Source organism: Zootoca vivipara, chromosome 1 (assembly GCF_965207765.1).
Source record: "Zootoca vivipara chromosome 1, rZooViv2.hap1.1, whole genome shotgun sequence".
Classification (NCBI taxonomy): domain Eukaryota; kingdom Metazoa; phylum Chordata; class Lepidosauria; order Squamata; family Lacertidae; genus Zootoca; species Zootoca vivipara.
In genome coordinates this window covers 27,403,608-27,416,290 of record NC_142582.1, presented here as the reverse complement: position 1 = coordinate 27,416,290, position 12,683 = coordinate 27,403,608, and the positions used below count along the sequence as shown (strand labels likewise).

Below are 12,683 nucleotides of genomic sequence, written 5' to 3'. Positions count from 1 at the left end.
ACAATGTTCCAGGGTATTTACTTGAGAGTAATTGTTCATAGTACTGCATAGTAAGTAAGTCCAACTGAATGCACTGGGGTTTGCTCTTGACTAAACACACTGCACATGCCCATGTCCCATTCAATTATTTACTTTAAAGCAAGCATATGAATTAAAATGCTGGATTAAAATCCATGCTGCTAGATTCAGCAAAAATAGTTATTTGTAGAGATACAGAAGATAAATATATATAGTCAAATGCTCTCTCTCACACACACACACAAACCCACACCATTTTCCTTCTTTCAAACACACTTTGCTTAAACTACCACAGGTGCGTGTGCCTGAAGTATTCACATTACAAACCCAATGGATAAGGAATTTAATTTGTATAGCTCTCTCTACGGAACATGGCTTACAAATGCCAACAACAAGGAATTCAAAACAGGATCAATTCTTTCCCCTTCTTGGAAACAATCTTATAAGTGTCCAAGTACTTGACAACATGAAAGAATATTGTTGCTTCTCTGAGCTCTTTTGATATCTCTCTCTGCATGGTGGAGCTGTTCACGAGTGATGGGAGAAATGTCTTTTGAAAATAAATGGCACCTCTTCAAGTGTGTTCAGATACATCCTGGCTGGACCTTCGGTTATAACTTGAAAAGGATGCTTGATTTTTAAATTTGTTTTAGGTATCAGATTGTGATGCCTGTAACAATCTTCAAACCTTATTCTCGCAGCACCGACTTTATGAGTTTCCCCCATGTCAACACAGAAGGCAGAAAGTAATGAGACTGGTGAGGAGAGGTAATGGGAGTAAGGAAAAGAGGATGGGGTTAGGCAATTGTTGCTGAACATCCCAACAAACTAAAGTTCACACTTCAGATGAGACATACTGAAAAGGTTAATGCTACTGTACTTAATGGTTTCTTCACATCCATAAGCATAGCTGTCACCACGTACTTACACAGAGCACTAATCACTTCACAAGAGTGGAAGCTCTGGTACAAATTGTTGTGCACAGGAGTATGTTACCCACATGCAGCCTGATTCTACACAGGCATACACACACTTACTCAGTAAGCATGCAGATTATTACAACATCACTCTTTCTTCTGGCCTTTAAGGATACCTAAGAATTACACATAAACAGGTCCCCAGCTTATACAAAAGAAAAATGCAGTATATTAAGACGCTGAGCTTTGGAAAATAAACTTGGGGAGAATTAAAATGCTGATTTTAGTCACACTTAAAACATTTTTTTTTTTAAAAAAAATCCCTTAAAGAGATTTTTTTTAAAAAAAAAAACCCCTCAAGATACAAGTTCAAATGCTAGCTGTACAGTTGTCATAAGACGACTACTATGATTGCGGCTTCAATTCAATTCTAACTGGGTACAGAATTGCAGACTTCAGCTTCTTCCATAGCCAATATTAACCATAAGCTTTACATCTATTTTTATTACATAGAGATCACCAAACAAAGAAACAAGACAGGAAAACCTGGGAATCTTGTGTAGGGTCTAAGAGGAAAATTGTCCTAGCTGTGGAGTTTCACAAGAAGCTCAAATATTTGTGTCACTACAGATCAGCTAACATTAGCACACAGACAAAGCAGTGAATTACACTAAACTGAGTTAAACAGATAAGCTATCCCCAAAACTGTATTTGGACATATTGAATACAACCAATGGGCAGGAGAGTCGAATTAAATCTATTATTTTGAAGGTGATGTAGGTTTAAAAAGAGAAAGGAGGCAATGTAGTTTTGTGTGTAAATGAATTTAAGTGGGTATAAATAGGCACACAAGAGATCCTATATGACCCATTGTTCATTCTGATATGGAAAGCGCTATCAATGTCTTTTTGCAATAATCTTTTTAGGATATTACATTTACATTGTACAGTTATTTCTTGAACTGCACTTGAAAACAGGCTGTTAAATTCTCAGTTAATAATGTAAATTAAGGTAATATCCTTCAAGGATACGCTTATAGAATTTACACTGTTTCATGACAAAAACAAATGATAAATTGGCAGCAACAAATATTATTTTTAAACAAACGTTAATAAAACAGATTGCCACTAAAGAAAAATAGCTACATTAGTTCTGCATTTCGGGGGGGGGGATCATTTCCACTTTAAATAAAATTTAGCCTTGAAATTAAATGTGCTATAATGAAGCATCTCACATGTACCATTTACTGACACTGCCAGAACAAGAAGCTGCCTGTCATTGTTCTTCTAGCGCCTTGATATCCAGGTACCCTCATGAAGTTATGTTGATGAAGAGAATTCTAGTTTGCTTTAGAGCAGGATAAAGTTCCTACTCCTATAAAAACTTGTTTTGGGGAGGATACCCACTGATATTTTACTGGAATGACAGAATTCATTGTGTTTTAGGACTTTTATTCTCACTGGTTAATCAACAGGTATTTTGATATTTGCTATTGTAGAACTAGCAAGCACAAGCTTACGCTGCTTTTCAAATAATATGTTCCAAGCCCCTCTTCCTACAAAAATGCTGGCATATCTAATTTTAATTTGACCTTCCTGGAAGTTTCGCCGTCACTCACACTGTGTGGTAGGCTGACTATACAGACTTCCATTTTTACCCTCATCCAGCTTCTCACCACTATATTTTGAAGGACAGAAGTTTAAAGAATGAAAAGCTAGGCTGTTTGTGTATATCCGGTTGTACAAGTAATGCTCATAATTAACACTGCAGCATGGATTTTACACCTGGAAGATATCCTTGTGCTTACATGTATTTTTGTGGGGGTTGGCAGCTTATCACAACCCTATGCATGTCTACTTAGAGGTAAATCCAATATAGTTAAATTATCAGGTAAGTGGGTATAGGTTTGTCTATTAATAAAAGGATGCTAGACCCCGTGCTACGGTACACTTAAAGCTCCCAGATGTTTCCCATAAGATATATCAGTTTTCACTTTAAAATATAGCACTTCTAGCAAAGAGAGTTTAATAACCTGTAACCATAACCATGGTGTACAATCAGGAATTTAAAAGCATGGGAGTGGGAGAATCTGCTACAAAATAAAAGCTAGCTAAATTCCACATATTTTACTACCAAAATGTAATTGGAATTGGATGACTCTCAGTTAGCCCACTGTGCTGCTTTCGCCAACTATTACCATGTCTTCACGGAGCTCAAAAGTATGTTGATTTATTAGTAGATGTACATAAAAATCAATAGAATCAAAGTTAGTCCATTATTACCAACTTGGATCATTTTGTTTGTGTTGTGTTGTATAAAGAAAGGCAAGTTAATATTTAATGTTTCTTGTTAACTTTAAATCCTTTGCTTATCAATGGCAGTGTGGGGGTGGGGGAGAGAGAGAGGAGAAAGAGGTAAACACGCTGATGAAATACTTTATCATGCTGATTGACAGAAAAAAATGCTCCATTACTTCACAAAATGCCCGTATAACAATTCCCTCCCATCAATAAATCATGATGAAATTCCAGTTAATTAAAACAACATTAGTCAATAAACCCGGCGCTTTTTGTAAAGTTCTACAATGCAAACTTAAGTTCTTATAAAGCGTATGTTAACTGGGGGCAAAGAGCCAAATATTTTCCTTTATCAGATCTAACAACGCTGGATGAGACTAGCAGATTAAAAACATGCAAGGGAGTTTCCTACATACAGCTATCATGCTGATTTTGTATCATTAAAATGGCTCCCAAACAAGCAGATTAACTGATTAATTGATGATTAAGACTGCAGGAAGATCAGACATTACACCCAAATACTTCTTGCATGCACACACAGAGCTAACTAATTGACAGCTACACACACATCAGAATGATCAGTCTCCCAAAGCAATATTTTAAAGCACGCATGAACCCCTCTTTCAGCATTTTCAATTATATTTCTAAGTTCAAGTTTTGCGGCCTAAAGCTCTAAAAGAATGAAAGGGGGGATTCTTCAGTACACTGTTATCAATAAATAAACTTTTGAAATTAATCACATGATCATAAAAACTAGCAACAGAACATAAATATAACCTCAGTATTAATGCAAGGCACTCACAGAATATATTCTGGGCCAACATGCACCAGAAAATATTAGGAATAAAGCTCTCATGCTGAATTGCTACCATCAGAAAGAACTTTGAGAAAAGTTCCTTGATGTATCAGATATACTGATGGTGGGGGCCATGTATTCCATTTTCTGTTATGTTTATATGGACAGTACCTGAAGCCAATGCTTATTACCAATGGTAAATACCATATTGTGTACCACATAACTGACACACACCCCACACTTTGTCCAATACAGCTGGTTACTGTTGTATAAATCTCTTTTGTCTGGGGGTAAGAAATGATGACTGGGCACCATGTTTGTATAGTAATCACATCTTGTTTCAAATATCACACATTAATAAAGCTTTTTCATAATAATGCAACAGACACAACTCATTAGCAAATCTAACACCCAAAGTCCTATTGCATTTTTGCTGAGATGTGGTCCAAACTGTCCACAAATAGCACTTGTTTTTCAGTAAGGACAGGGGAGTGCTAAAAAATGCCTCATTTCAATGAATACTTCATTCTCTTATTAACAAAAACCTGTCTGGCAAAGAAAATTCAGAACTTCTCTAGAAGTCCAGCGAAAATTCACCTATGTTGTGGTTTTCTAAAATTTTATTTTTAACATGAGTTATCTGTAGCTATGTATCCTTGTCTATGATACAACCGCTTACAGTAAGAATCCACATGCAGTGCACTTGTCAAAGAGAAGGTGGAAAGGGCAAAGATGTTCTTAACGGGTCTCCTGATGTGGTACTAAGTAATGCCAAATTTCTTGCATAAATACCAGCACCGGAAAGATTTCCCCGATAAAGAGCTAATGACAAATACAACAAAAAGCAGATTTATCAGAGGTTAGAAATCTGGGATTAATTTTCACTGTCTAAACCTTGCAACTGTCACATGGAAAACAAACTTACGAATGTATTTCATCCCATCAATGCAAGGAAACACACACACACACAAAAAAATAAAGCCTGAACCACAAACATTAAAGCACAAAAGCAACAGACTAACTGTTCTTAAAATATACATCTATATCAAAGGGAAAATATCATTCTTAAAATATACATCTATATCATAGGGAAAATATCAGATACAGCCTAATGTTAAACAACTCAAAACCAAAAGTGTAAGGAGGATCTGCTGACTCTGTTTTTTCTTAAAATTTCTTTCTGGGAGTGACAAACACAGAAGTCCATTTTTATTTTTATTCTGCAGATGAGGAGGGGGAGTCAATTCAAAGCAGCTCCCCCAACTCAGACCTAACTTTTCCCCCCTTGGAGCACCATCATGACAAGTGGCTGCTTGATAGATGTTCCCCTTGATAAACGACTTGTTCAAAAGAGACACAGTAGCTTTCATTTCCTGACCACCACACACTTTTAATTTGCAACAGCAGAACTGCTAGAGTGTGACTCAGTCCTACTCTCCAGCTTTTCAGGGTTCTGCCCCTGGCAGGCCACATCACTGGGCAAAACAACAACTAGGTGCATCCACTAACAGCAAACACTGCATCATGGTTTTTTCTTTTGCTATACATATATATATATATATATATATATATATATATATATATATAAACATTCAGTTGCAGAACTGATTACATTGGCGCTCTCACACACTCTCATTCTCTTCACCCCTCCCCGAAAACTTGGCCGCTTTCAAAATCACTCTGCTGGTCAAGATATTCTACTAGGAAATTGAGAAGTAGAGGCGGGGGTAGAGAGAAGGAGAAGAGGGCAGACCCAGAGGGGTTGGGGGGGGGGAGAGAATAAAGTGCACAAGTGCCATACAATATACAAAGCAATGTCACCCAACCATGATTACTGTGTATTACTACTATTAGAATTATCATCATCATCATCCAGGAATTGCATTTAAACAGTGGCCACCATCCACCCCATCCAATTTCAGCCCTCAGCACACTATCCAATTCCCGATTTAAAATTTATAAATGTAATATCCTCATCACAAGCAGCAGGTCCAATCTGCTGTGAATATATATTACAGCTTTAACATCACAGAGGGAAATCTCCCATCTGGCAATCACATTCGCTCCAACAGCTCTAGGAAATAAAAGCCGGGGGGGGGGGGGGCAGGGAGAGAAGAGAAAGAGAAAGCCGTGTCTTCCTGCTCTCTCCCCCCCTCCCCCTTGAAAACATGTCTCAGGGCAAATTATGTGCATCTAAAATAAACAGTTGCTGTATTGATCGCCTCAAAGTCAACAAGTTCCAAATGCAAAATAAATAAATAATAATAATCAAATAATCATCCCTATTGTAACAGCGGCTCAGGGTTACTTTGGAGAGATATAGGCACCTACTAGCATCAGCCTAGGAGTGGACATTTGGCACTCAAGCTTTGCTTTGGATTCAGGTTTGTTAGGAAAGATCAGTGGTCACGTACTTAAGCTGACCATGAGGTTTTGCTCTGTCCTTATTTGCTTCTCCCACAGGCTAGTAAAAGTAATACAATTCGCTGTCCTTCTGTCACCCCACAAAATCCTAATTTTTGCATTTGTGTGCAAAACAAAATCTGCTGTTGTACTTTCTCTAAGCTTCTGTAACTGGACTTTTGCAAACTGCAATATGTTGAAATCCTCCCTGCCCCATTTCATCAAATCCCTCCAGGCCTATTTTTTTAAAGGTGTTGTGTAGAATGTGTCCTCTTACAATCATTTAAAAGTATGTTGCAATGACAAGCAGCTATATGGGGGGGGGGGGGGGGGAAGGCCAGAAAATACACAGGTCGTTATTAAAACTGGAGGAGGGAGGGAGAAGAATTGGTTATTGTGCTCCTATGAATCATCTTATTTTCCTATCCTGATCTAAAACCTACCAAAAAAAGTAGAGGGAGGAAAGATATAAATGGCAGTATAGAGTAAGAGACAATAACTATTACTTTAAAATTAAAAAGAAAACATTTGCTGTGAGTGTAGGCATAGATATGTTCAGGGATTCCTCCCCCCTCCCCTTTTTACAGTCAGCGAGTTTACTAATTTACATACTATTTGAGTGTACACAGTTCACTTTTGGTAACATGCAACTTTAGCATTGCAACTGAGAACAAAAGTAACACTACAATCAAAGCAGAAATCAGAAACAAAATGATAACACACAAAAACTGCTTATTTACACACTTGAAGCTTTACCATTAACATCATTTATCTCTAGCCATATCCACATGCAAAGTCCTCAGATATATTTTTTTTCATCATGCGCTTAAAAAAATTATCTAGATGCTAAGAAAAGAGAAAGAAAGAAATAGAAAGACATAGATCCCAAAAACAGACATACCATAAACACTGGTGCTACTGATCATTTCTTGCTGGCAGCACAAAAAAGCTGAATTGGATTTTTTTTTCTCTTCCTCTTCTTCTCCTCCTCACAAGCAGGAATTCCAAAGGTTGCTTTTCATTAAAGCCACTTTTCCTCTCAGCTATCAAATGTCACTGCCTTGAAACGTGGGCCCTTTCGTCAGGTATTCATTTAACCTACATGCATATAATTAAGTGGGAAAGCAACATCAACAAAAAGGGGATCTCAGATCACAAGAGAAGAAAGAAAGGGGGGGGGGAGAGGAGCACATGACCACGAATACAAGTCCATGTCAATTTCACTCACTCCCATTGAAACTAACAAGAGCTCTAGGGAGAATAGTAATAGGATCAGTGGATTGTATATACCATTAAATTATACATCTTTCTCTCCGTTCCAAGCCAACAATACGCCCACCGTGCTGTCCCCCCTCCCTCCACGATGATGTGCTTACATTTTACTGCATCAGCTTCTCTTGACATATTCACGCCCCGCCACCCTGAACTAAAACACGGCAATTTAACCCTAACTTTCCCCTTCCAGCAATCCTCATTCGCAGTAATTTGCTTAAAAGTTCGTTCCCCCAATACACCTAAGTCGTATCTTATCCGCGCGTTCCTGCTTGGACTCGAATTTGAAAGAAAAAATTAAAGAGATCCACTTAAGCGAAAGTGGATTTGGCGGCGGGGTGGGGTGGAGGGGGGAGCTCTAAATCTCGCAATCGCGAACTCTTGGGCTCCTGACTATTGTTAGCAACGATCAGGGAAAGGGGGGGCAACCATCCACCGCGATGCTATCTCTTTACTTTCCACGCTACGCTTAGATGAGAAAAACGGAACGGGAGGAAAAAAGAGAAAAGAATAAACCAGTCTGGAGTATGTCCTATATTTAAATAGAGATTTAAAGCATTATGGCTTAGATTTAATATTTAAAAGGCACACGCAGAAAATTTGAAGCGCCCGTAGCCGCCTGGGATATATTTAAAATTATATAAAATTTTAAACAGAGCGGGCGGGAGGGGGGTGGATGAAGAGAGGCGAACGGCGATGGGAGATCTTACCTGGAGGTTTGGTAGAGAAGCCCGGTAGGTTAGAGCAGCATCGATCCTATCTGTTCGCTGATGAATGGGGGCTCGGGTTAAGTGAAGGTGCCTATGATTTGAAATCATTCCAAGTTTTTGAAGGGAAGACTGACTGCAGCCTCTGCCATGTTGGAATTTCAAACCCAAAACAGCTGCTTCGCAAAGAGCCAGCATGCCAGCAGCTGAACGCCTGCGCAGAGCGCCGCCGAGCCAAATTCAAATCACTTTCACACTCGGAGCCAAAGATCAGTTTTCAAAAAAAGAGGGAGAGAGGGAAGGAGAGGAGAAGGTGGGGGGGATATGGGGAGGGAGAGAGAGAGACGCACCAGATTCATGGGCAAGAAGAGGAGGAGAGGAAGCTCAATGGCCGCGCGCTACTGCCGCCGCCGCACCACCACCACCACCACCAGGCCCCTGGCTGCACAGGTCAGGTTACATGGTAGGGGCTGTCGCTTGCAAGGAAGCCTGCAAACACTGCCTGGAGGTGGCCGGGAGGTCATGGCAGAGCAGCCAGGGAGCTCTCCCGCCCCTCCCGCGGCCGCGAAAAGGCGAATCGGGAACTTGGGGAGTTGGGATCCCTGCTCCCAACCTCGCCTCCGCCTCCTGCAGCAAGAGAAACACTTCTCCAAGCTCGGGCACTTTCCCTGCAGCCGGGGAAGCGCCATAGCCCGTCCCACCCCCAACCCCCCGCAGCGGCGGCGGCGAGCGTCTCTGCCTTCCCGCCCCCCCCCCCGGGGCCTGGTCCCCACCTCGCAATAAGCAACAGCGGCGGCGGCGCCTCCAGCTCCAGGCCCTACCGCAGCTCAGTGGCAGTAATGCCTCTGTGCAGCCCGCTCGCCGTCGACTCAGCTCCCTAGACTTTGGGATGCCGCGCGGCAACAGCCGAGAGCGGCTAAAGCAAGAGAGAGACCGGGAGGGGGGCGGGGAAGCCGATCCTGCTCTGTGGGCTTGCTCGCGAGTAAAGTCGCACTGTGTGCTATGGAGCTTTCCGCACCCCCCGGGTAAGGAACTGTGTGCGGCAAAGGGGATTGCAGCCTGAATGATGCAGGATAGCAGCAGCATGGGGGGTGGGGGCCGAAAAACGACCAAATACATTTGACTTCCCCCCCCCCTAATAGTTGCATTTTATTCCCGCTGTGCCCACTTGGAAGTTCCTTTGCGTACAGGATCCCCTGCTCTCACTTACTCCAAATGACGTTTCACGGCACCGTCCTGCAAAAGTTCTTTCCTCACAAAGAAATTTTCCGCTGGGTTGAAGAGAGTGTTCGCAAATAAAGCCGCACTTCTTTCGGAATGGGACCCAGTGAATTCAGTCGGGGCTTTATTTCTTAGTAAATCTCTGCAATGGATACAGATGTAATATCCCATTAAACTCTTCAGAGTGTTTCCGTTTACTAGGATAGTGCTGTGGGACTGCAATCTTAGGCATGCTTTCTTGGAAGTTCTACTGAAATGCTCTCTGTTAATAAAAGGACTTCCCTGTGGATCCAAGTGGCAGCACCATCTGAGGTGAGGGCTGAGTACACCAGGAACCTCCCCCAGGATACATGGGAGTGGGAAGACAAAATACACCATGGCTGCAATCCTAAATGTTGAAGAGAAAAACAACTACTGTACCAGACTTTAAGAAGACATCTGAAGGCAGCCCTGTTTAGGGAAGCTTTTAATGTTTAATATAGTATTGTATTTTAATATTCTGTTGGAAGGCGCCCAGAGTGGCTGGGGAAACCCAGCCAGGTGGACGGGGTATAAATATATTATTATTATTATTATTATTATTATTATTATTATTATTATTATTATTATTATATTGCCAAGGAGCAAGTCCTGTTGAAATACTTGAATTAGTTCTGAGTAAATATACTTTGAGGTGTGATGTGATTAAACAGGCTTGCTTGGAAGCGAGTCCAGTTTGCATAATGATAGTTGTAAACATGCAAAGGGTTTGGCTGTACCTCTTGTGATCCTCTGTGTTATCATTTGCAAGTGTCAGTTTCTTCACCTGTAAAATGGGCATCGTTAATACTAATTTTTACTATAATCTCTAAGAGTTAATTTGAGCCCAGACTGAACAGAGATAAGTCTCTGGAACCAATTTTTACACAGCAAGTCCCATCTCTCCTTTATCTCCTATTAGTGAAATACCCCATAATTTGAGCCTTGAAAGTTGATTAGAAAGAATCTAGCCATCAGAGTGGCTCCTTGCAAATCCCTTGCTACTTACAGCTCAGGGAACATGCCCAGCAGCTTCAGGGGTTAAGTGTTTAGGATCAGATGGCCACGGCACCTTCTTAAGAGGTATGGATGGGTGCATGCTGGTGCTTTGATATCAGCAAATACATGTTTGCTTATGATTTGATATCTCTTTACAACTGAATGATTCATAGTTGATTATGTGAACTACCTCCATTGACTTTTACTGCATTTGCAGTGATGTGTAGCAATATGATAGTTCTGTTTGTGTTGTTAGAAGTGCCCCCATTTGTTTGTTTGTCTGTTTGTTTGTTTGATTGATTGATTGTTGTGTGAGGAACATGCACAGACAAATCCAAACCTTAGAGTTAGAACCTTTTTGATGGAATCCATTCTCAAATGCTTTGCTGCAGGGACCCACCAATGGTCTTTTGTCTTCGAGCAAAATCCACTTGTCACTTTCAGTGCCTTAATCAGAAGCTACATCTCTCAATCTGCGACACATTGCCCCCCTCCCCCACTTCAATGGCAAGCTGATGTTCATCTCGGGCTTTTCACACCCTTCCTTACCTTATTATGTTGGATGCAATTAATACTTTCTCACAGTCCATTTTGGGAGGGAAGAGTTATGTTGCCACATTGCATATGCAAGTTAAAAGCCCAGACAGAGGATCTAACATAGGGAGTGGCATTTTATCCCATGTTTCCCTTTAATCATTTATATTCTGCACTAGTACCTTGAGACTCACCTCTGTTTACACAGAAAATAAGCCCCAGTGATTTCTATAGAGCCTCCTCCCCAGGAACTGGGCATAGGATGGTAAACTTTTGGATTTTCTTCAGGTTAACACCAGTGTACTGGCAAAGCAGCCAGAAGGTGAGAAAGTTAGAGCAACTCAAACATCTCCTTAATGTTTATTCAAGTGCCAGGAGACTCAATGGGACATTTTGCATGCCAGAATGGCAAATTCCCAGCTCTATGAAAAGGACTGTCATAGAAAGTAGGATGGAATAGTCTTCTGTCCAGTATAAAAATAAATATCCCATGGAGCTTGTCTTTGTGCTGCTAGAGGTAGTTAACAGTGCAGTCCTAAACATCTCTCCTGAGAGGTACATCCCACTGAGTTCAGTAGGACTTAATCTCATCCATGTGAGTACAGAATTGCAGCCTTAATGTGGGACTTGTCAATCCATTATGTCTTACTCATGTGCATATAGTTGTTCACATTGCTCCAATTTTATGTGTATGGGGTTGTTGTTTTCTCCTGCAGGATTGCCAAGCTCTTTCTTTAACTACACGTCACCAACCATACAGCCCAAGCATGTGCATGTTTGCTCAGATAAAAGTCTAAATTTAACTCAGATGAAAGTCCAAGTACCATGCACACTTACTGGCAACTGTGTCCCAATATACATTACAGTAGTGTATATTATTAACTTGCATGTCCATCAGTTAACTATAGTTTTCAGTTAGGTGCAGTTTATATTCATATGCTTCCTTTCACAAGCCTCCCTTCGCTTGCATGCTATATATATAATACACAAATAATACACAGTCCATGTTGGTCCCTTCCAGAGTAGATCCTATTAGATTATTAAATTATTTCTCATAATATATGTAACCTTTTACAGCTTTAAGTCTGTATGGAAATATGTGCAATGTTTGGGACCTTGTGGTAAAGGGTGAATAAGAAATCAAATACCGGTAAGTAAATAAATCGTTCTCTGCATTAGGAGAAACAATTTCTGCGTGCTCATGGTGGAAAGGGGATATTTCCTCCTGATATCAGCCCCTCATGCCTTGTGGGTTGCCTAACCTTGAGCCCCTAGGCTGCACATATTTCCATATAGATTTAAATTGCTCTCCAGACACTTTGGATTACAACTCAGCTGCAGCCACGGGAGTTGTAGTCCAAGAAACTGGAATGCACCAGGTTGGAGAAGACTTTCCCACATCCTTACCTTTTCTTAGGGAGGCCTGATTTTCCTCTATGGAGAAAATAGCTCCAGTTCAGGGATGTTGATACCTTCTTCCTTCCAAGTAAGAACGCCAAGC

The 12,683-nt window shown here is 40.8% G+C and overlaps 1 protein-coding gene across 2 annotated transcripts in view; it reads right to left on the bottom strand.

Moving 5' to 3' along the window:
* Positions 1–8,974, bottom strand: part of FIGN (fidgetin, microtubule severing factor) — a 127,477-nt gene extending 118,503 nt beyond the window's left edge. The window contains exons 1-2 of one of the 2 annotated variants that reach the window (XM_035132646.3): positions 8,414–8,974; positions 7,333–7,529 (exon numbers count right to left, since the gene is read on the bottom strand). In XM_035132646.3, the coding sequence (XP_034988537.2) occupies positions 7,333–7,357 (25 nt within the window). In that variant the 5' untranslated portion in view covers positions 7,358–7,529; positions 8,414–8,974. The remainder of the gene's footprint in view (positions 1–7,332; positions 7,530–8,413) is intronic. The other variant, XM_035132656.3, reaches the window with a different exon arrangement.
* Positions 8,975–12,683: the final 3,709 nt, after the last annotated feature.